Source organism: Cyprinodon variegatus, unplaced genomic scaffold (assembly GCF_000732505.1).
Source record: "Cyprinodon variegatus isolate N-32 unplaced genomic scaffold, C_variegatus-1.0 Scaffold405, whole genome shotgun sequence".
Lineage (NCBI taxonomy): Eukaryota > Metazoa > Chordata > Actinopteri > Cyprinodontiformes > Cyprinodontidae > Cyprinodon > Cyprinodon variegatus.
Genome location: NW_015150858.1, coordinates 341485 through 367021, shown reverse-complemented (window position 1 = coordinate 367021; position 25537 = coordinate 341485). Strand labels below are relative to the sequence as shown.

Below are 25537 nucleotides of genomic sequence, written 5' to 3'. Positions count from 1 at the left end.
AAAAGAAAAAAATATGCCTAACATAAAGAAACCAGAACTTCACTGGTCCCATATTATAATAAATGAAACAGTTTATAATCCATGAAAGCTTTACTGTTTTGTGTTAACATCACAATACCTTGTATTGTTTTGTTTTTGTTTACACAATATTGCTTATTGTCTCATTTCATGAGCTAGATGTGTCATCACACCCATATTACACACCATCAACTGTGAATAGCTCTATATATACCAAAGTGTGAACATTTTTGTTCTGGGTGGACTTCAAAGTACAGAGCAGAATTTATCAACTGAAAGTTAATTTATTCTTATCAGTTGAGGTAGTTGGCAAATTTCAAAATAATGGAGCTTCTCCAAGCTTTATGAAGTTTATTATCAAAAGTTGGATGCTTTTTGGTTTTTTCTTGTGAAAAATATGAAAGGGATAAAGGTTATATTAAATCTGCCTGTTAGAGCCGTTACATCCTTTATAGTCTCTTTCTTTGTAAATGTATGGATGCTTACTGTTGTGTGTATCTAGAAACTTAGTCATTTCCTTTATATCATATTATTTATAATATTTTCTTTCTTTTCTATCACAGAGAGGAGGAGCACTTTTGAACACGGCTGTGTCAAAGGTAGATGTTTTTTTTTTATTCTATAAATTTTTTTTTAAGATCCAGAACCTATAAATGTTTAATGTATCTTAAAATATTTGTAATGGAGTTAAAGAGGAGTGTTCACGGCTGGCTGTGGTGTTCTACGCTGTATAATAGGTGGTCAGGGTGCCCTTTCATGTTATCGCCTCCTGTTAGTGTGCGAGGCGCTCTCATCCAGCCTTTTGTCTGTGTGTTTTTGCCACAGGGATCAAAGCATTTCTTGATGTTACAAGAAACCAGAACAGAATGTTAATGCAACATGTTTTGATTAGTAATCCGTCTTTGTGGGTGTGTGTTTCTCTCCGCTCCTAGGCCAAGGTTCACGCCAAGCGGGGCATACAGGACATCAAGGGCCGACTTAAACCAAGGGTGAGCAGGCTTTCACCTTCCCACCTCACCCAAACAGTTTTCAGTTCATGCCGACACACATGTACACAACTCTGTTCAGAGGCAGGCAGACAGACACATGCCTCCCTCATAGAAACAGACAGGAAGCCTGCTTTACATGGAGTGTGTGATTCTGACGTAGGGGCCTTTTAATGACTGTTGAAGCCTGCTTAACGCTTTGTTCAGGGCTGTACATTTTTAACTAGCGCCCCTCTGGCTATGGCCTGTCATGTCATCCGAAACCCCAGCCCCTCTTTCTCTTTTATTGTCTGCATATTTCATCAGTGAGCCTGTGATTTCCTCAAAGCTAATGTAACGAGGTGTATGTTTCCATAAGCCTGATGGATTTGATAAGGCAATAGCAGTTTGATCTGTCAGTGGGAAGCGAGGGGAGAGGGCACTGATGACGAGCATGAGGCGTGCGCTCCACGTTCTGCACAAACACATGCGGTGGAGGCAAACAGGTACAGAAATGTATTTGATTCTGAACTTAAGCAGATTTTCATGTTCGTTCAGAGGAGAAATTAATTTGCAGTTTCAGAGTCTCTTTAGTTTTTTTCTAACAGCTTCAGGGATCTGAGAGTCAGATGAACGTGTTCATCGTTAAATATGCTATCATTTTTAACTTTGAAGAAAATTGGTTTAAAGATTAAAATATACTTATAAATATATTGACAATCATAAACTCATTTCCATGTGTCATTCCTAATATTTTCAATGAAATATCAGCAATATTCCAGTAAATTCCATGCAGGAAAACCTTACCATTTATATTCTCTGTATTTAAGTAGGCTTCTTCCTACTAATATCAAGGTGCAAACCTTTAAAGATGAACTGCTAAAACTTTACTGTCATACTGTTTGTATGATGCTCCCTTTAATGAGATACAGCAGAAAGTGAGAGACTAGCCAGTGTTTTTTCCTGGAAATTAGCTGCAACATAGCCCTTAACAGACCTCCTGCTGCACACTGCTGGTCAGCAGGCTGAGGGAAAGCTTCCTCACTCTTTTTGGCTTATGAGAGAAATTTTACTTTTAGAAAAACTAAAAAAAAAAAATTATTGCTCCCCCTGCACCGTTTGATGCAGACCATTAGTCAGCTGTATACAATAGAACTAGAAAGCTACTATATATTGTTTACTCTTCCTAACAGTTTAGAAATATTTATAGTTAAAAAAAGCAGAGTCACACATCCTTTTGTTCAGTGTTTACAAATCAGCAGCTTTACAAACCAAAGCAATGAGCCCTTTTTACTGCGGCACACATAGACCCTGTTTAAGCTTTGCTGATTAATCTTAAAGGATCCTCCAGTGAGAGCGATTTATTCAGCTCTATGATGTACAGATTAACACAACGCTCCTTCCCAGAGCTATTCCTGCACACTGCTGGTCAGCTGGCCTAAAAAAAAGGTGCCTAAGCTTTTAGTAAGCTTATAAGATGAATAGATTTAAATGTTTTTATATAATAAGTCATACAAGCCCCAGCAGCTGTAAGACTCTATAACCACCACTGTTCTCAATAAGTTGTTACATTCATGCTGATTTTGCACAGTTTCTATCTTATCTGATGTTGCTGCTATTTTCAATTGGGGTTTTCCATAGCTCTATATTGGCTCTTTATTCTCCAGGTGCACAGTATTTATATTGTTAAAACACTTTACAGTACAGTATTTTATTGTTTATCTTTTAACTCTTCACTATTATACATTTTTCTATGGTCCACATTGTGTGACCATTTTTTCTCTAATCTTTTTGCTGCTTTAAACACCAGTATTTCTCAATTGTAGGACAATAAATTCTATTCTATTCTGTTCTATTCAAAACAAAATGCCAGTGTGAAAATGTAAAGGGGCACTTAAAAATGGCTTCAAAACTTTAACTGGACAAGCTAACAACAGCTGTTACTGTTAGCTGTTTCCAAGGTTATGTTTAATTTGTCAGGATAAAAAGGCAACAAGAGATATTAATCTAAGAGATGTGATAACTCTAAAAGATTTGATCATTTTCTAAATTTAGCTTTCAGTCTATGTATTAATGTTAAGATAATGAATTATTAATAGATACAGTATGTCATTATCTTCACTGTAGTTTTTTTATTTGAATGTTTGGGAGTAGAAGGGTTTTTATTGAATCACTTTGGTTATATATAAATCTTTTGTTTGAAATAACTATTTAGATACAGTCAAATCCTTTTGTTTGGCTCATCGTTCTCAAAGATTCTCCTGTCTAGAGACCAACACACCAATTCTCTTTAAAAAGTAGAACTTTGCCTCATGTAATAATTTTTTTTAAGGCAAATTATTTTATTTCAGCATATAAATAAAAACCTTTGAGCAGATTGGACCTTTAACCTGCACATAAAGGATAACTTACTGGATCATTTGTCGCATTTTTTGCAGCTCAGAAATCCTGACAGTCTCACCAGCCCAATAAAGATTTATATTCCTCTTCTCTCCCTTTCTCAGGAAGACGAAGAAGACGGCATGGCGGTCCGTCCGGGGTCTCCCACCAGCACCAAGAGCCTGTCTCCAAGGAGACTGCAGAAGATGAGACGGGTACGACACACGCGCACATCCATGTATGTCCCACTGTTCTAATGGGGACATTCCATTTGAATTCATTTGTATGGCCTAACCCAGACCCTCACCCTAAACCTGGCATTCCCAACATATTCCTAAACCTAAACTAAATTCACATCTTAGCCACCAGCACAAGAAGAGAGCCTTTCCTCATGGAGAAACTGATCTCCATGAGGAAAGGGTAGCATATTTCTGATAGCCTTACACTGTCCTCACAAAGTTACAAATATAGTAGGATCAGTGATCCCACCAGCATTATTCTCCCTTGACCAACATGGATTCAGTCTTTTGCTTTTGTACTCTTTCCTGTCCACTTTCTCCTCTCCTTGCAATTTTTCATGTTTTTGTAGCTCCAGATCTTTTTTTTTTTTTTTTTCTATCACCATGCTGTATCTCCCCCACCCCCCTCCTCACGCTCTCTGTTGGAAGTACAGCAGTTTGTCAGGGTTCCAAATGTAATCATAAGCATTTTTTCTTCCCTTTCAACACGCTTGTTGTTGTTCACTCAGTATTTTTCTCTGAGCAGCACGGACAGTAGCAACTCATCTGCTGGTCAGCATTTTCTCTGAAGAATTTGCTTGTGCTCCATAAATGGATTGCAAAAATTTTGTCTTTGTTGTATGCAGAGCTGGTGCTTGATGTGCAAAATACACATTCATCAATAAATATACAAGGAAGGATAACATGTTTTCTAGTTTATTGTAAGGAGCTAATAACGCAGTTGAATATTTAAATGTGTTTAAGTTTTATAGGCTAAGAAGTAAACTCTTGCAATGTGCTGGAAAGTATTCATACTCCTTAAGCCTTTCCTCAGATGAAGAGATTCCACATGATGGAGACCAATGCAATTGACTGAATACATTTATTTATTTATTTTTTATATATATTGCAAGATTCTATCAAAGTAATATTTGAAAGGTTAGCAGGTATTTCATTTATTACTACCGAGTTATGTTGTTAACACACTTTGGTACAATTATATTTTAATCTAACTGTAATCTACTCTTTGGTGGGAAGGTGTACCTCTAAAGGTTTTGTCATTCTTCCTTGCAGATTGGCTTTGCTCAGTCATATTGGTCACTTTGCATCTTTGAACATCACTTTTTAAGGCTTACCATAAATTCCTAATTTGATTTAAGTCTTGATTTTAAACCAGTAGTGTCTCCAGTGCTCAAATAACCATCTGCTCCTACATAGCTTACTTGATTAATGGAATGTAGTGATGTCTTCCACCTGAAAGGTGAACCTCCAAGTCTCCTCGCCAAGTATTCTCATGTCGGTTTTCTTCCGCTCATGTTGTTTGTAAATCACAAAGATCAGTTTGTGTCTTATCCTGAGAGAAAACCTTTTCCACATGTACCTGGTAGGCGGCAAACTGTGGAAACAACAACATTATTTCCACATCATCCATAAGGATCAGAGAAGTGGAGCTAGTATTGTCCTACTAACAGTTCATCCCACCTGAGCTTTGGGTTCTCTGCACCTCACTCGAAGTTATTTCGGGCATTTTGTCTTCTCACCTGAAAAAAACTCACATTTTCAGCCCCTTAGGTCTTTAGTTAAGAGATGTATTGATGCTAATGTTACATAACACACAAGTAAACCTCCATTAAGGGTACCAAGAATCAGAGGACCTGAATACAAATGTACACCATGCTTTTCAATAAAAGAAAAAAAAAAGTCTTAATAAGAACAAATAACATGGTGTCAGAGACTTTTTCAGCTGTCTCATTTTTACTCAACTATTTATGGTTATTGGAATAAAATAGCTATAACTGCAATTTATGCTTGTCAAATGCAGAATATTTAGACAACCTTACAATTATTTATCATATATTCTCTCCTATCTCTTCAAATCCCCCTATAATACATACAAGTCTAGTTCTAACCAGAGTAAGGCACTGTTTGTCAACTTCTACCTCATCTCTACACCTCTATAGTGCAAGCAGAGGATTTTCCCCATCTTATTTTTAAATCTGTAAATTGTAAGTGGACTCCTGCATGCACACCCTGACATTTTGGTCGCAGCCATGTACGGGTGTGATTAGGAGAGCTTGTGCTGGGTCTAATTAGTGTTGTGTTTCCTGTGTGTGTGATGAGGCTGGAAAGTCTTGGTGTGGGGAAGGTGTGACGGCCGGGGGAAAGGAGAAGAACGGCAATTAGGGATTTTCTAAAGGCCCCCCCCCCCACCATTCCCCCTCAGCCAGGGAGCATACAAAGACGGGCCGCCGCGCACAAGGATTGACTGTTAACACACGCGCAACACGCTAGGCCTGGATATACACCCACAGCCGTGTCCGTGCCGCTAAGGCCTGCTTATTGCCACAGTAACAGGTCCCTGGAGACCACTGGAGGAGGGACGGTCAGAACACAGGATGGCATGTCCCACAGCGTGGCTTTTGTGTGTCTGTTTACATGCAGTCAATCACTTTCTGGTTAATCATCCACGCCGCCCATCACATGCTTTTCTTGCTTCCTCACTAATTTTGTCAGATTTTACGAAACTCAAAAATGTGGAAAAAGAAACATTTTAAAAAGTCATAACGAGAGACATGTAGATTTAGAATAATGGCTATGGATTTAGAAACTAGGATGACCTTGATTATTTATGGTTTAGTAAAAACGTGCATTTGATTTGCTTTCTCTCTTAACTTTTTATTTTTTTTCATAGGTTTAAGACACATTTACAGTACTAAAAAAAACAAAATCATTTGGCAGCTGTAAGATTAGATAAAGATGCTCTCCACTTTTTTGTTTGCTAAAAGTCTTCCTTTCTATTTTGACCTGTTTATCACACCACATATTTATATTTCTGTTGGTGGAAACAGCTATAGTTCCAGCTCTATTTGTGTTTTTCCCCTTTTATCTGTCTTTTCCTCCTCTATGAGGCTGTCTTCTATACGTTGTTGATACCAATGTTCGTTCTTCCCACATCCATTCGACCAGGTGTTCTCTCCACAAGAAATTGATCTCATGAGAGTAACACGGTTAAATAAAGGTTAAGTGAAATTACCTGCAAACATCTCCCACTCAGCCTGCCCACACACAGACTCCCTTTTTGTTTCATCAACCTTTATTCTTTGCCCCTCTTTTCGGGTCAAATTTCTGTCCATGCCATCTGTGAATATTACAATGACCGTCTTTGATTGCCAAGTCCAAAAATAATGCTTATTATAGCTTTGATTTACTTTTTTGTGTGGGAACATGTTAGAGGTTAGTAAAACTTCAAAAAGAAAACAACTTAAAGCTTCAAAAAGTCGTCATTTTGTTCTTATTAATGTTAATTGTTAATGGAAATTTATAAAAGAAAAAAATTCTAGTTTATACATAAAAGCTTTGTAATACACACTACAAAGCTTTTAATGTTTCTCAAATATGCCTGTGTGGTACCTAAACAGAGTTAAAAAAAAAAAGTTCTGTTTGTAAAGGTTCACAGCATAATGATAGAAACCAAAACCTTCCCTGTGTTTCATTTAGATTTAATCGGAGAATCAAAACAAAGTTGTTCAAAATTGTGAAATTATTTGAAATGTTTTTTGTTTTTTTTTTTAAGTCTAAAAAATAGGCTGAGCAAATATATACCCGCCCCCTGGTATCAGTGCTTTATAGAACCGTCTTTTGCTCCAATCACAGCTGTTACTCTCCAGGGTCATGTCTCTAAAAGCTTTGCACTTGTAGAAATGAACACTTCGGTCCTTCCCTCTTGACAAAATGACTCCAGATACTGTAAGTCAGATTCAGTTGAGATAACCAGCTTTTATGTTTCATTACAGTTTTTAAAGGCATTACCACACCATGATGCTGCCCCTACACGTTTCATCCTGGTATTTGTGTTAGCAATAAATAAACAAAGCTTTGTCATTTGGCTGGTCTTCTACAGACCAGTTCAGGATTTCTTGAAATACTGTAATCATTTCCTGACTGGCCAGATTTTTAGGCTGCACAATCAGTGAGGGAGTTAACAGATTCTCCCATCTGATCTGTAGGTTTTTTCATCCCCCTTCCACCTGTTGGCTGGTTCTCTGATGCATGATGTCTGATGCCACTTTCTTTCAGTTTGTTCTCTATGTTCTCCAAAGCCTTCACATTGCAGCAAAGTTCTCTTCTGTTTACTCTGATACCCCCAAATAAAATATTCTGCTCTTAGTTACCCTCAGAAGGCATCTAATTAGGCCAGGCACAAGTACAAGTTTTGTTGAAGATTTTTTCTTTCTAAAACAAAATTTATTTTGGTATATTTCTCCTATATTTTACTCTTACTTGCCTGTGATGGTCTATTGCATTACATGCTGATAAATGTTGAAAAAGGTAGACATGTATAAATAGGACTATCTTGACAATTTATACATAGTTTTTACTAAAATGCGTTTAGCTTACAGCTCGGTTATTTCAGGGGCTGTTTGTGATCAGAAACTTGCAATTTACTAAAAGTGTTCGACCTCTGTGTGGAAAAAAAGATTCCTGCTGGATTTTTTTCATTCTCATATTTTAAACCAACGTTTCTGTTGGTTAATCAGAGGACAACAATCTGAAGTATGAGATTCCTGTTCTGTTGGTTCAGCTAACTAATGTGTGTTAGAGTGGAGATGCTGCTGTTGCATGTGTTCAGATTTCAGCTGCATCCGGACATGTTGATGATTTGTAGAGCTTAGTGAAGAATGTGGGCATGAATACCTTAGTTTGATGCAAGAGAGAGTAAATTAGACGGCTGACTTTATTCGTTTGTTTGTTTGTTTGTTTATTTATTTATTTGTTTGTTGATGGTGGATCCTTTAGCCCTGGATTGTGTTTAAAATATATTTTACTCAGTGTGGAGTGTCTTTTTTTTTGAGCTTTTGTGATGTAAATAGAAAGTATGTCTGCACCAGAGCCCTTTAATCCAAAGACTACATTGTGCCTGAGTGCTCAGTGTGCACAAACAGGCATGCATTTTGCAGTTTGCCTCAGGTTGGAAGCTGCAGAGTGACAGCTGTTAAGAGCACAGAGGAGAGGCAGAGGTTGGGACAGTGTTATGGACAATGACAGCCAGCAGGCGCAAGGCCGGGCTGAGCCCCAGGCTCTGGGCTTCTCACCTGGTGAGGTAGGAGGGATGTCAGCCTGGAGACCAACTCAGGTTTGAGGGGAGACCAGAGGGGCTAACACAGATGTAAAACAGGAAAAAGGCGTCACAGGTGTTTTAACAGCTGCATGTTTGACTGTTCAGGTGAGTTTCTGTGTCTTATGTATTCACAGCCTGCAGTGGTTGAGTATAATTCTGACAAAATGTAAATTAGGCCTAAAATGTATCTTGGAGCTCAAGGATTGTTCTTGTTAATTTGATTTTTACACACTCTGCTCATTGAGAGTTTGCTGTATGCAGACCATACCAAACAGAGTTTTTTTTTTTTTTTGCCAGAAGTGAATAGATAATTCATGATATAATAATGAGCTGTAGATTATACAGCATATTCGATTTTGTTTGTCAGGATAAAATAGTTATTTTTTCATGAATTATAACACATTTATTATTTCAATATCTTATATTTATGATAAATATTTGAATGCATCACAGGTTAGTTTAAGTGCAGTGTCTCCGTAGCTGAACATGTGTTTCCCTGGTTATTTGTATGTATTTGTTGTCTCCACTTGTTCTGTTCTTATTCTCCTCTGAGACCAGCAACCTTCCTCTCTGGAGTTAAAGTGCCATCTACTGTTAGTTTAACAGCACTGCACTGTTTTACAGACATGGTCATTTCACTGTCAGGGTTTAGTTTGGTCTGAAAAATGAGCATACTGCACATTATCCTTCTTCTATATTGCTCCTGTTTTGGGCAAAAAGGAAGCAGCCTTTCAGCAGTAGCCAGCTGGACACAGGAACACTCAAACTCTGTTTCCAACGCTGTTATTTTTCTTTTCTCTATAAAAAGCAAACACATACTTGGCTGTTCATATGCAAATGCTTTGCTTCACCCAGTGTTTTTGTTTGCATTTTGCCAGCATCCCTTAGCACGCACTGCCAAGCTGGGAGATCACTGCCCACTCAGAAATCCTATATAAAATGTATGTCCAGCTTTTGGCCCTGCTACAGAGAGGCTAAGTTGTTTCACATCACCGCCGGCAAGTAGAGGGAAAGTTTCCTAATCGTGCTTCCATCTTCCATCTAACGCAGGACCATTAAGTATAATTTGATGTAGAAATCTAAAGATTTTTTTAAACTTGGATTCATTTTATAGTCTCACTGGATCATGATAGTTGTTTTAAAAACAAGTAGAGATGAGCAACATTTAGAGCTTTTCCACTCATTAAGCTGCTATTGTAGAGCTGTAATTTGACTGATATCCAGCCTATCAGCTGGATATCAGTTATTTAAACAGATGAGCTCTGATCTGTGATAGGCAGGTTCAAAGGCTGAACAATCATATGTTTTTACTCTTATTCATTAAATGCTTTAAAACTTAAAAACTCCCACCACGTTAAATGTTTAAACACATCGACCATCATCATGTTAGTTTTTAGTTTAATCACATACAGAAATAGCGCTCAATTTTTTACTCCTTTATTTTTTATTGGACTCAAAATTACAGCAATGTAATAGCTTGCAGCTCATACTTGGTCGTATTCATTATAGTCCGATTAAAAAGTCATCGTCTAACCTCAAAGCCACATGGAATTTGGCCTAGAAAAGCCTCATCAGTGCATCCTTGCGATAAATGATGCTTCCTCAAGTGAAATTGTCTTCTGTCTATTATTCCCTCTCCTATTGCTCTGTTTGCATCATCAGTCTGATTTTTTTCACAATTATAGATCAGATTCATGATGTTGCTGTCCATATAGTTACTGACCATTATTAACTTTATAGATCCATCTTCCACAGGGGAAATGATCAACATATAAAATATAACCGTATTGCACTATACTTTAATAAGTGCACCTTTTTAATATAAATGAATTTTTCCTGTAAAATCTCTATATTTTTACTTCTGTTATTATATTTTAGGTATTTGTGTGAATCTGCACAGTTCCATTTGCTTCTTACAATGGACAATATTACTATTTTAATCATCTAAAAAGTTTTTTCTCCTTTTATTTTTAATCATCAATCATTGCAATCATTTTTCTGTCTAAAAGTAGCCGATCTTGGGTTGTGGTGTGGGAATACAGGGGGTGTCCCACGTACAGAGCTGCTTGGTCATCAATTCAACTATATTGGGATCTTTTCTGCATGTCTTAACAGCCCTTATCTGTCTTATCACTCACTAATGTCCAGGACAATATTATCACAACGTTTTGAAATAAGATTTTAATTAAAATACACTAATGGACAACCCAACACGCTGACATTTTGCTCTTTTTTTATTAATAAATTGGAGTACTCATGTAATTCCTTCTTTTTTTGTCTTCGATTTGAATATTCTTTTCTCTATTGAAGGACCCAAAGTACCGGTTTTCTTCTTTTATATTCAGAGCTTGTTCCATTTAATTGTAGATCTTGGTATCCAGCAGTAAAGGTCCGATGAGTGCTTCTGTCATGAAATGTCTAGATGTTTGTTATGATTAGGGAGCTAGGCTGTGATGGATTAATGGGGATTATCGTGTCCTTCATGTTCAGTTGGATTCAACACTACCTCTGCCAAAGAACTTGCTGCTGATTTTTGTCTCTTAAATATTTTACAGTCCTTAAAAAAAAATAAAAAAAAGTCATACTTGGCAGGTAAACCAGTCCAAGCTCACAAATCACTGCATTTTTTTTTTTACTTTTTATGGTACTATTTTGGTCTGAATCTCAGACAGGATTTTTCTATTCTTAAGTTAACTGATTGAGATTAATTGGAGATTAAAAAATAAATAAATTCCCCTTCTATATGTTGATAAAGAAGCAGACATATCTAATCCCATCCACATTAGATAAGTACAACAGTCTTCTCGGCATATTCAGGAATGCTAAATCAAGTTACTAAAATAACTGTAGCTTTTCTGAAGTTGTTTATGGCTTCTCTTCCCGTTGACTCCTTCCCTGAGCTCTGGCTGTGTTCGGTCTTTACTTGTGGCAACGTGGTGAAGAGGAAGGAATCGAAAAGCCAGACAGACAGACGGCAACGGTGACATCTGTGAGTGGCAGCAGAGTGACAGAGGGAGAAAATGAGAGACAGCAAGGCATGGAGCGGGAATTGCTTTTTCATTTTCACCTTTCAGCTTCCCATTAGCCGACAGCGAGGAACTAATGAAGGAGCAGTATGATAATCTGTTGTTCTCCTATTTCATGCTCTCCACTGCCCTGTCAGGCCTGGGGAGAAGTGGGATGGTGACAGAGCTGTCACGGCTTCAGCGGAGGGAGAAGCTTTTATTGGGAATGTCTGCGCGTTTTTGTTATTGTTGTTGACTTAATGTGAATCAGCTTCCGTGGAAACTCTCCCACTGCCCTGAAGAGGGAGGATCTTTTACCCTGTGAATTTCATCAACATGAATCCACCATGTTACTTTTTTATCTTTAAAAAGAAATGATCTAAACCAGCTGGTGGTCCTTCAGTAATAAAATACCTTGTTGTTGCAGCAGCAGTTTAATTTCAAATGTGGCTCTGTAGGCTCACAATGGAGAGCAGGAATGACAAATTGATAAAACAGTGAAGTGAGGTCCCATCCATTTACTGCTCCCTGTGGAACTTCCTTTCAGGCAGACGGCACCAAAGCTGTAACTGAGATCAGAGAGCCAGGCTTCGTGACCTGTGTCCGGTGGTGTTTGAGTTCACCTTGCTTTAATAAACACCTAGATGCAGAGAGGGGGGGCTGCCCTCTCATACTCTGCCTGGGTGAAATAAACAGTTTGCACTAAGACGTGTGTGCGTCACGTTTGTGTGGAAGTATTTCTGTATATTTCCCCTCTCCAGTGTCTCACAGGTGCATCTCTGCTTCCCCGGCCCACTGCGGCTTGCTGGCGTGACGGCCCAGGCCCCAGATTTACGGCCCTGACACAGGAACCCATTAAAGGCTGTTTAGGGATCCCAGGCCTGAGCCCCTCTGAAATCTCTTTTATTATAGCTCCAAGCTACCATGGAAGGGGAGCGCCTCGGCCAATCAGCGGTGCCACCACATGTGTTCATGTTTAGCCTGATGGCTGAGAGGCTTAAGTGCTACTGCACACATCTCCTTCACTGACTTTTATGGAGAAAGTGGCACTTTAACTCTTTGTATTTTTTTTTTTTGGTAATAGGGTGCGGATGTGATAGAGCCTGCGTGGTAGTGTGTGCGTCTCTCATGGCCGAACACGGACCTTAAATGAGGGCAGCCCAGCCACACGTTACATTCCGCTGTCTGGCTGGCACTGGTCCCACTAATCAGAACCAGCTTGATTCACAGTTACTCACCCTTGCAACTCGCCTCCACATACACACTCTCCCATCAATTCGTACAGAGTTCCTTCCTACATTTCCTTTCTTCCTCATCCTCGCTGGTCACATTCTCTGTCACCTTTGACTGTTTCTAAACACAAGTTTCTCACTCTGAGGGTTCTTTTCTGTCTGAGGAGATTCATTATTGTGTGTTCAACACTTTCAGAGTAACAGTGCATGAAAAAGAACATGGAGGTGGAGCTAAACACAAAGCTACGATCCAGCAGTGTGGAGGACTTTTATAAAATAGTGCACACTGGCAATAAAAACAGGGTGGAGTTTGATTGCTTGATTTTATAGAATTCATTTTTCTTTAAAAGAAACAAACCTCTAATTCTGCTTTGTGTGAATTATGGTTGGTTGCGTCCAAAAGGGACAGAAGAACCAGTTTTCTAATGATGCTGCCACCTGTGGCCAAAGCACAGAACTGCAGCTCTCTTCTGCTCCTCGTAGCTTTTACTCATACTAGACGTTTTTCTGTTTTTGTTTGTTTTTTAACTTTTTTTCAGCTTATATGGAGTTGCCATTAGTGTATGAGTTGAGTTTGACGCTTTTTGCTTCTGTGTATTCACAAAATCCATCTTGAATACAACGTTTCGATTGTTTGCTGGATTGGAACCCATTTAACATGGAAGTGCTTGACGTCACATCTGCCGAACAGTGCGGTAACTTCAGACACAAAGTAAATTCTGGAAAATAGGATACAGGCCTATAGATGCATCTGTGTTGAACTATTGAGGTGTCAGTCTGCTCCTCAAAAAATGTTTTAGTCGTAAAGGGACAAATCAAAAGGAATGTGTAAATGTAAATACGATAAAGTAGAACAAGGAGCGATTAGCAGATCTCATTCCTGCTCTAACAATGTACAGTTTTAAGGTCTGTTGAAAACATAAATTGATATTTTTTTGTATCAATTAAAGGTATAGTGGACGATATTCTTTTTCTGGGTGGATAATCTAAATAAGTGGTCCCCCTAATTGTCAATCATTTGGTGATATGTTTACGTAAGGCGGTCCTACGTGCTCATCCCCATTTTCGGGACCTTTACCTCCCCATTACGGGAGGTAATTCTCGGCAGGCAGGAATTTCTCTGCATTTATCTGTCCATCAAAACTAATTTTTTAGGGCATCCATGCATAAGAAATATGAAAATGTTAAGAATATGTTTAAAATTTCCCTTCGTATTCAGTCCGTTTTCCTGTCAGTGTGCAAGAGGGGAGGTAATTTCGATAGGCATGTATTTTTCGGCAGAACACGGTGGTGAGTCTGACATAGTGGAAAAATTGCATATCTTCTTGTAGAAAGTAAGCTTGTATGAGCGATACAAAAAGCTATTTTTAAACGGAGCTTGCGCAAGGAGAAATAGGCTGGTCCATGCTCTTGGGAGCGGGGTTGTGCATGTGCATTATTTTTTTTTTTTTTGGTGGAGAGGGCGGGTCTTTTTTTTTTAAAATTCATGAAAAATCTCCACTATACCTTTAAAATGATTATGGCCTTAAATAGACCTGCTTCACCAGCACTATTAATTACCTCTTTCCATTTGCAGAAAAATTGCACTCTTAAAGAAGAAAACAGTTTTATTTTTTAATATGATGTAGAGTCAATATTTTTTTGAAAGATTTAACATAAAATGTGAACATTAAGAGATTGTTGGGGGATAGTAATCGGTGTCTGCTCACTATAATATGCTCACTATAATAAACCACATCTAAATAAACTAAGATGAACCACCATCAAAGCAGTTATACACATTATCCAATGATGAAGAGCTAATCAAAAGATGTTTAGTTTTCTTTTAAAGTGAAGCGAATTAAAGTCTCCAACTTATGAAGAATCTGTTTGACACTCAGATGTCAAGAAAGAGTTTATTTTCTTTGAGACTTTAATAATTTATAACAGTCTTAAAAAGGACTATGAGATGAAGAGAATGGAGTGTGAAAACATACATTTGTAATATATTACAAACCAGCCCAATAGCTGCCAGAGCAGCGGTTCAATCAAAAACAGAACGACGCTGTGACTATAGGTCCGTCTCTTTGGCTTAGAGACAGGTGTGGACACAGAAGACGTCACTGCTTTTGTCAGAAACGTACCTTCAACAACGGTAAAGTTCTGATTTGCTCAAGGTTTGGATGTTTGGGAGTTTTTCACTTTGGGATTTGGAAGCAGCTTGTTGCTGCAAAAAGGGAGAGTCCAGCGAGACAAAAGAGCGAAGAGTCTCTGTGGTTTAAAAGTCATTAAAGGTCGGTTCATGCTACGCATTTTCCTTCAGACATTGATTTGAAGAATATCAATGGCATAGGCAGCACCACAGGTGCAGGCATGGTGGGTCTAACTGATTACATCCTGCCTACCTGGTCGACAGTTTTGCCTCTTTCATTGATTCACTAATCAATTATTATTGAATGCATTGATTATGATTGGAGCTTTAAAAAAAAACTCTAAACTAACACTGTAGTTCTGATATGCAGCTCAAATGTTATGCAGTGTTTGCTAAAAAGCTTCTATTTAGGAGATACTCTCTCTGTAAAATATTTACCCAAAAATGTGAGGAAAGGGAAAAAAACTAACCATTAAATATTGTTTTATTAACAAGCTGAGTCAAAAGGAAGGTCTAGATATTACTGTAGCTTTAGAAAGAAGTTCAGTCAAGTTGGCAGAACCTCATGAGCGGTTGATTCTATATGAAAGAAACAGACTTTGGAGGAAAGTTAGAGAAAAAGAAAACAGAGGTGAGCACCAAAGAGTGTAAATTAGAAGATGAGAGATAGTGTTAACATCAGTGAACATGAACACATAGTGAGAGGAACATGTGCGTTGTGGTGGAAGGCATGTTAATAAGTGGCCTGGGGCAGATTTGGGCTCCCATGGGGAGAGTCCTGCCCTGCTCTGTAAAGCTTCTGTCTCTTCTTTAACCCGCCCATTAAACACAGTACACAGGTGGCTTATTAAACCCACTGCGGCAGACTTCTACACTCCACACTGATCACTCAGCTCTCTGCTATGACAAATGCAATCACATGTGCCGGTGCTGTAATGCAAATGATCAATGTAGTCACCTGTGTTTGCAGCACTCAAATGCCTTTTAGCTTCTATGTAATGCTGAGCTCGGCAAATTACTGCAGGCGATCTTAAAGGTTTTTTTTTTTCCCTGCAGACACAAGTTTGACAAATTTAGTCTCAACCCTCAGGGTCTGGCTTCATTAAAACAAGCTAGTTGTTCTCTACTATAGGGACTCACCTGACACTCTTTTTTTTTTTTTTTTTTCCTGTGTAGTTTTGTTAAACACTCCATCTCTGCAGAGCCTTAGTTATCAGCAGTGTGACGTTAAAGTGTACCTGAGCCCCCCTTGGGTCCACTTTTGTTGTGATCATATTATCCTGAGTCTTTAACCGCATCCATTTGCTTTGTTATTCTCATTAACAGCACAACTTAAACAAGTCTCCTATGAGCGTGGGCCTTCGAGACCTTGGCTATGGGCTGGACGATGATGAGTTGGACAATGCAAGCAAGTGAGTAGCTAAATGCAATGTTGTTTATATTTACTTTCCTGTACAAACAAAGATGCTAGAGTGGAGAACTTTGGCTGATAGATTGAGTTGGCTGCATGGGGAGTTCTTGGTCTACAAAGGAAGCCGCTCCTTCCTGTTGCTAATGATGATACTGCCCCCCAGTGGACTAATTTACCCACAGCACTGTTTGATGGACACTGCTGTAGGGGACCTACAAGTAAAGCTGCATTTTAAAAGTTTATTTATGTTAAATATTTAATTGATAAAGTGAAATTTTGCTTGCGGTTTTGATGATTATGGCTTACCACTAATTAAATCCAGAAATGTGCTTTGATAGTGAATTATAAATAGTAGATAGGACCTATGAATTACATTTCTTTTGTTGGAGAAATGTTCCCTTTCCAAAAAGTATATCATTGCTCTGTATAGGTATGATCCCAATGCTTGGTCAAGACTACTTTTGCATTTAAAAAAACTACTGCATCACTGCAGCATAAAGGAGATCAGCCTGTGGCTCAGCTGGAGAGGGCAGGAAGTCCAGGTTGCTTTAATTATAGATTTAAGCTTCACTGCTTTTTTGGTTCTAGCTTCTCTTACTCTGTATGATACAACATAGGCTATCTATTGGGTTTAGGTCTGGCCCATTTACTGGGCAATCAACCATTGTCACTACAACTGGTGCTTTAAAATTGCCAGATTCTTTTTTTGATGTATCTGGAGTTCATTAAACAAAGTAGATATACTCTCGCTGTGTTTGTAGTTCATTTATTTATTTCAATATTTCTAATTTTACAGGTAATTCCCATTGATGAAAAGTTTCAGTTTAAGTCATTAAACAAGGAAAGTTTAAAAAAACATGCAAGCAGATAAAAGCCTTACCTGATTACCGGTAGATATTTTTGGATTCTGTTATTTAGGGTTCAATCTTGAGAATGTTTCCTTATCTTTACAGTAATAACTCAATCTGTTGGTTAACAGTGGTCTGCTGTCAAATTTCAAAACATGGAGGGAGGCTGTTTAATTTTATTATTTTGTTGCCTGATTTTTATAAGGGAGCTAAACTTGGTATTTTCAGGTCCAGCACTGCTACTGGCTAAAAGTTACACAACGTTGCTTTAAATATAATGCAAACCTCAGAGCGCAGGCTGTAAGTAGCGAGTCTATAAACCACATACAATGATAGTATGTGGCACAATGAGTGAGATGCTTATGGCCTGTTATGAACCTTAAGGTAAGCAGCATTCAACCTATGGATGAAGAACATCTACGATGACATTATTTTAATATTTCTCTGAAATTTTAAACTAAAATGCTAAATTTTCTTTAATCTAATAAAGTATTTTTGATCCTATTAGTCATATACCTTCTCTCCACAACCCAGGAGAGACTGTTCTGATATTGCATCTGGCTGGGAGATTTCATACACAAGAAATTCATTCCTGATGATTGTGCACTTTTCTACTATTTTTTTCATGTCGCTTAACTTTCCAATAACATGTAAATGGTCTGTTTGGAAAGTAACCCGTCACCCTCCAACACAACCTCTATGTCCCCATAGGGCATTACATATATTGTCTGCGCTTCCTGTATCCTTTATAGTAAAATTCAGATTTTCTGACATTTAATTTCCTGTTAGACTAATGATTAACATTAACTTAAAGAAATGCGTCTAAAAAATCAGTTTGTATTAAATCTATTTAATGCAGCTCACCTTCATTTCAAGAAAACTATCATTAACTTTTTTGTTAAAACCTAAAACAGAGTTGAGTCCATATATATAATGACAGTTCTAGACGTTTTTCCCTTTTCTGTGTAAATTGAGAATTTTCTTCATGCAAGTTTGTTTTCTTTTAGATATGCTTGCCTGATGGTAATAAATTCATCACTGAACTCGTCGTCTACCACATATTGTTTTGAGTTACTCACAGAATGACCACACAAGGATAAATGCTCAAACAACTCTAAACATGGATGCCTAATGTTTCTGTTTTGGAAGAACTGGCTAAGAAATCAGATTATAGAATCTAAGAGCTGCATCCAACAACTTTCTTGCAGTCTGTAGGTTTTTTCTTCATATCTTGTCTCAAATGAATGACTTCTATTGAAATATTTTCTGTAATTCTGCAAATTGCTTTACAGAAACTCCCATCTTTCCTATTTTTTGCCATTAAAGAAGAATTTAATGGATTGCCTTCAGATAAGTCTTTAGAATCTTTATATTTTCAATCCAGGATCTCATCTGAAGATAGTGGCGAGGTCCAGTCATACACAGAGGACAGCGACGATTCTGACTCCTTCTACCCGGACATCGAACCCTCGCCGTCCAGCCAGATGAACCTGCTGGAGGAAATCCTGGATTCTCTGACCACCACAACAATGGATCAAGGGAAACTCAGTGGAGCCAAGAGCTTGGACTTCTTCAGGTCCTTGGATGACTTGGACTACAAGGCTCAGGTACGCAATAAGGATGAGTTAAATGAAAATAGATTTTAGAAAGATAGATTTGTAGTGGGATGCATGGAGTGGAAACAACTGAATTCAAACCTGCATGATGTATAGATTCACCATGGTTTTTACTTTGTTTTTTTCTGTATTTCCTTTGATTACAATTGAAGCCAAAGCCATGCAGTGAGTCAAGAACTGAGGATGAGGGCAGCTGTGATGCTAGAGCTGAACATGGAGGATGGAACATGGGCCAGGATGACAGCGCCGTCCATGGGAAACACCTGCCTCCATCTCCACGCAGACAACCCAACAAAAGTAGCCTTAAGGGCTCCAAGAATCTCTCCACACGCTCTGCAGAGTCCCCCTACTCAGCTTCCCATGATGCCAACGGCACCAAGTCAGATCCTCCTCCTACCTACTCCTCTAGGTCTGATCTTGACACTCACCTTCTCCCATCAGGAAGACCACCAGGAGACCACCGCCTATCCTACTCCCCCTTGCTCTCCCATAAGGTTTCACCCCCATCCCCCAATCTCTCTCACACCCACAGCTCTGCAGCGCCTGCATCTCATCCAAACTCTTCTCTTGCACCGACGGGTCGGAATCGTACCTCCTCGGACCCTCAGGGCAGCTCTGAGCCTTCCCAAACCCAGGATCAAACTGGGTCCACCGGCATCCTGAGGAGAAAGGTGCTGTCGAAAGAGATGGTGAAAAACTACCACGAGCGGTCAGTGAAGAGGCAAGGCAACAGAGGAAACCAGCAGCACCAGGTGAGCCCCACGAAGAACAACCAGGCCAGCATCCAGGTACCGTGGGAGAAAGAAGTTTCCAAAGATTCGCTTCTGGGGCTTGGCCTGTGTCTGGGTCAGAGTAAAGACTCAGAGACCACCGGGAGGCAGGATCCAGGCCTCCTGGAGGAGATCGAGTCCATGTGTTGCCTCACTTCACCCAGCAGCCTCAATCTCTCTCAAATCCACTGCAGCAACAGCCACCATCAGGTCGAAGGAAAAGCCACAGAGAAGTCCTAAAGAACACAGAAAACACTATATCTGTGGACCGACTCAGGTTCTGCGCCTCTGTTACGTCTGATAACCAGCTCTGCCCTGATTTCCTGAATCCTCGCTCATAAGGGAACATTATAAACAAACCTAACAAGGGCCAAAAACAAACAAAAGCCACAGAGCTGGAAGTGTTTAGAGGAAGCACTGCAGAGTTCTCCATCTGTATTCTTATCTCCTGGAATAAAAACTCTTGAAATAAATTAGATTGCATAAAGACTACCTCAAAAACATTGGTTAGAGTAAGAAAAAAGCACTGTAGGCTGATTCAGATGAGGAATAGGCAACTTTAAAAAGAATACATTTGAAAACATCCTTTTTCTTTAAATATTGTTCATCTTAAACTTCAATCTCTGAGTAAAATATGTGAGAATATGTGGATATATCTGCAGTGTTTTCAGTTCAGTCCTCAAGGATCTGAACACAGTAAATGCACCCATCAGGTTTTTCTGGCCGGGAACTGACATCCTGCTGTCTTTGAATCTATTTACTCAGAATGACTAGGACTCAGAAAGGAGAAACAAGTGCCGCAGGTCCTTTAATAGATGTAGTATTTTAAAATCCAACAGAAAATTAAACGATTAAAGCGTTATGCCACTTTATGTATCAAAGCACATATTTCTAAACTTTATTAGAGAATATGTTGCATTTGTAGACCAATTTTAGAGAAGTTCTTACATTGTGTTGCATTTAATAAACAAGAAAATCTGATTTTCTGGTTTGTGACCTGCTGATCACTAGTCAGAAGGCCAGTTCAAAGAAGTATCTGATTTCAGCCGCTAACTAATCGTTCGCTGCATCTCTACCAAGCGCTTTAGCTCAAATGAATTTATGTGAGTACTATGTTAGGATAAAGAAGGGCCAATTTCCTCTAAACACACCATCATGTTGTTGATTTTTGTTTTACTCCCTTGTTCTGAACATTTCATATAATGAGTTTGCACTTGTGGATTAATTTATAATATTCTTCTATTACTACCTGGTACTAACTGCAAAACCAGTTCGGGTGATACTGGATGTTGAATACACAGTGTCCTCGGAAGCCTTTGAGAATAATAAAACTCTGTTAGATTAATGATTTTAATCACTATGCCTTAAACGGACATGTGATTTTTTTTTTTTAATACTGATGTCTTTAACTTTGGATACGTCTGCAGGTACTTTCCAACCAGAACCTTCAATATAGCAGCGAGTCATGGTACCAGTAATGGTCTTTGCTGCCGTGTTAATTTGAAAACGACCAACTTGGATGAAGCAAAATCACTCAAGTGTTGCTATGAATGATCAGGAAAAGCCAGATTCTGCGCTGCATCTCTTTCTCTTTCCATCGACACTCATGGTTTCAGCTCTTTTCCAGCTCTCTTCCCCTCATTCCATCTCTCCATGCTTCCAGACGTCCCTAACCTCTCTGTGACACTTTGCCTTCAGGCTGTTTACTTTCACTGAAGATATTAACTATAAAATGGGTCATGAATAACAAGAATAAATTATGTTGTGTTAATGTTTTTAAAGGCGAATTTAAATTTCATGGAATCATTCTTTTTGTAGCATTTGTTAGCAGACATCACACTTTTCTCTTTTTTGTCTCCATCTCTCCTCCTTTCTCTTGTTTTAAGAGGAAATGCAGCTTCTGAATAGGAGAGTTTGCTCTATACTGTATTGCAGTGGAGGATGATTGTACTGTAATGAAGCAATATACTGCAGGTCTTTGAGTCGCTGCATGGATGTGATGTGTTCAGGGTCTAAAGTATTTTTATATGCATCTCTCCTGTGGAGAAAAGCGCCAGCATCCAGGGATCGCAGCTTCCCCTTGTTCTCTCTGCGTCACCGCAAACCCGTAGGAAGAGAACAGTCTTTCCCTCGCTTGGGTTGGGATTACTACATTTATGGTCTGTTGTTCTTATGATTTATGCCAGACGGCAGTTTAATGGTGGCTGTTTCTCTACTTCTGGAGTGCAGCTCTGCGTTAACGATTTGCCCATAAAGTCTTTGGCATGCTTCTAAAAGGCTAAAAAGAATCGGTCCTGGTAATTCCAAGAAAGGTTAGAAGAAATACTGAGTCCAGAACATTTTTAACTAGCCTCGCTCACTGTAAACACTTTAACAAACTGTTATACTATGCAAATATTGAGAAATCTTAAGAGGCCAGTTTTCTTTGACAGGATTGTTTCCGCAGTTGGAATCATAATCAGACTGTTTTCTGATAAAAAGTAATCCTCAATATATAAAAAAGTAGGGATGTCCCAGTCAGGATTTTGTCTATGCTTTAGACTAAACGGTAGTTTAGGATTAAAGCATTCAATCATGACATATAGAAGCTTTATTAGACTTGGGTCCACATTTGTATAGTGAAGGTGTCCAACACAACTCTACTCACTGGTGTCCAGGATGATGCAGCACCTGCCGTACCTCATGCATCTACAGATGTTTTGCTCTGGCTACCAGAAAACAATAAAGATTTAAGGCCAATTCCTTTTTCTAAAGATTTATCTGATTTAACATCTAGTCTTAAATAAGCCCATGTCATTTTCTTGATGAACAGTTCACTGAGATGCTAGGCTAACACCAGCATGTTTACCCTGCCTTGACATGGTTTATTGATAATTAAATAGCTATTATATCCCTGATTTACTTTAATTTATATCTGACCTCAGTTAAAAATACAGAAATTATGAAACTGTCATGTTGCATTTGTTGGTGTGATGTTCACCTAGAGCTGCTTTTTAAAGTGCTCTGCTAACGCTAGCATCTCTATTCTCTGATATAACTGGTTAAAAATGTACAAATATTTTGTTAGTAAGAGTTTTTTAAAAAAAATGACATTTTTATTTCTAAGGAAATCATGTTAAGCAGCAGCTGATATGCTAGGCTAGAGCTAGCAGGTTTACTCTCTGTTTTGATCAATCTTACAGGTTATATAAAACATAATTTCTACAGGACATTCAGTTAAAGTTAGTTTTAAGTTATTTCTGACTCAACATGTAGCTTCGAGCTTTAATTAACTTCATCCTTTTTATAATTATGTTTTCTTTTACCCAGATGTTTGCTCAAATGATAAGCTAATGCTATCATGTTTACTCTTTGCTTTTTGTAAAGCATATTCAACAACTTTAAGCTTTTCAGCCAAACTGTTTTTTTTAAGGTTGTAAAACAAATTTTTCCAGATTTTGATATTTTCATATGTTTTTGATTTTAGTACCGTTTGTTTGTATTAACAAGATTTAAAGAAAGTTGTTTTCCTGTTTGTTTTTTTATGTTTAGTGTTTCAGCGGCTCTCCCCAGCATTGACGGCTGTCTGTGGAGCGCTATCAGGCTAAAACAAGCAGCAGCCAATACAGTCTCTCTTTCACTCTACGCATCTTTAAAGGGTGAGAGCTACTTAGCTTGTGAGGGAAAAACAAACAGCTGTTTGACTGAAAAGATAACCATTTTGCTTTTCTCCTTCAGAAAAAAGGAATTAATTTTACAAAGTTGCAGTATGGCTTGCTGGGTGTGGTGTTGGATTATCATGAGTAGAGTTGAATACAGATCACCTAAAATCCTTGAATCAGGACCGTATGGATTGGATGGGGACATCCCTATAAAGCCCAAACCTTTAAATATGTGTGTGAGTTGACCCATTAAATTATAGTGCGGTGTGCCTTGTAGAGTAAGTACCATCCTGTGTAATTCCATCATGGTAGCATCTTCTGGACGTCTCTGTGGAGCGGCTTTGATCGCATTAAGGAGGGTCGAGTAAGTCAGTTTCAACCAACAGACCGAAATCTGTCCTGTCGGTTCTCATGATTTTAGCAAATTAACTTCTATATTATTCTAACTGCTGAGGTCAGTCTTTGCATTGGATGGTGGGAATCTTCCTACTTGTATAAAAAAATAAAATAAAAATAAACAGTTCTTTTGCAAGTTGAATATTTCTTTGATTGTACTCTTAGGTTAATAACTTGTATAGTTTGCGTGTTTGTTTGTTTTTTCAAACACTTAAGCATCCTTCTCAGAGTGGATTAAACAAATCCCGCAGGGGTTTCTCTAGTTGATTTCATATGGATAAAAAGTTATTTTCAGATGAATAAATGTGTATTTTTTCTGGCTTGAATATATTTTACATGGAATGAATATATATATAAAAAAAATATGTCTATGATTGGTGTTGTATATTGTAAAGAGATGACACCTTGGCTTTGAATGTTGGAGATTTTATTTTTGAAAAAAGAACATTAAGAAATGTCCCATGTAGCCGTAATCATGCAGAAAGGATCGTCTTCTAATCAATGGAAGCAGAGGCGATGGTTGCTCTTACGTGATTCAGTGCTCACTGTTGTAACCTGCATGTTGGTACTGTACACTTCGTTGTGTATCTGTCCTGTTGGGTCTTGTATTATTTCAGTATTCAAAGTGTCCATAAAATCCAATGCCATCTTCTCTCTGTGCTTAACATTGATTATGAGATCATCAGCTGCACATTTTTCTTGTCAGGAAACTTCTGCTGTTTTTTTTTTGTTCTGCTGTGCATCTGTCTAGGCACACTAAAAAGCTTTAGTGACCCTAACAGGGAAGGGAACCGGTAGAGATATTTTGCATTTCAGGGTTAGAATTGTTAACGTCCACAGCATTCATGTAAATTGTTTCTCCTCATTACAGATTTAGTTTGAGCAGGAGGTGATGTACGTTGTAGCAGCTTTCACTGAATAATGGAATAAAATCAAGTCACCTTTTCCCTCCAAATTCTGACATTATTTGGAGCCAGTTTGTGGAGTGACTTACACGCTGAATGTTACAGTCAGCAGCTTCATTTCTGTATCTTCATCATGATTTACTCTATGGTATTATATCTCCTGTTTTTTGTTTTTCTTTTATTATTATTTTAGTTGTAATTTTTTTGTCTCGGTGGTGTGCACTTTTGCATGTGCTCATCGTGGTTGTTTTTTTTTCCAGCTGAGGTCAATATAACGTGCTACTGATGAGTAACCTGGTACAACAGCACACATTGTACACACTGTGAACGGAAAATAAATACTGTTTCTTGCTTCGCTGTGTCTAGATTCTTCTTCTTTTGAATTCATGTTAGACTATCAGAAAGTTTTTGTGTAATGGCTGCTTTTACATTTCAAAATATTCTTAAGGGAATCGGGATTAGGAGGTAAACCCTGACTTTCCAGTTCACAGTGAGACTATTCAGCTCATTCTGGAAGACTCTAAAGGGGAAAGCGATATATAGTTCATTCTGCAAAAACCTGCTCTCCTCCAAGTAGGCCTTCACCAAATGGACATCCAAAGGGAGGCCCCCAGTATCCCTAACACACACCTGAACCCCATTTAGGTCTAGTAGCAGCGACTCATCTTAATTACTCCTTAGATGATAGAGATCATCATTTCAAAGGAAGGACCAACCGTTAAGGAGGAAGCTCATTCCTTAAAGTTACAAATATTTTATACTTATTAAATGCTTTAACTGAGATAAAGTCTTTAGCAGACGCTGATCCTTGTTGTTCTGTAGAGTTCAAGACTTCTCTGGGAATTTATGTTACAGGAACTGCTTTGTTTTTACCACCAACATC

General features: G+C 38.4%; 1 protein-coding gene across 2 annotated transcripts in view; it reads left to right on the top strand.

Annotated features, from left to right (window-relative positions):
- dennd1b (DENN/MADD domain containing 1B) overlaps nucleotides 1–25004 on the top strand; it is a 163620-nt gene extending 138616 nt beyond the window's left edge. For both annotated transcript variants that reach the window (XM_015387873.1, XM_015387875.1), the window contains 6 exons: nucleotides 582–617; nucleotides 951–1007; nucleotides 3488–3577; nucleotides 16394–16479; nucleotides 18711–18933; nucleotides 19095–25004. In XM_015387873.1, the coding sequence (XP_015243359.1) occupies nucleotides 582–617; nucleotides 951–1007; nucleotides 3488–3577; nucleotides 16394–16479; nucleotides 18711–18933; nucleotides 19095–19952 (1350 nt within the window). In that variant the 3' untranslated portion in view covers nucleotides 19953–25004. The remainder of the gene's footprint in view (nucleotides 1–581; nucleotides 618–950; nucleotides 1008–3487; nucleotides 3578–16393; nucleotides 16480–18710; nucleotides 18934–19094) is intronic.
- Nucleotides 25005–25537: the final 533 nt, after the last annotated feature.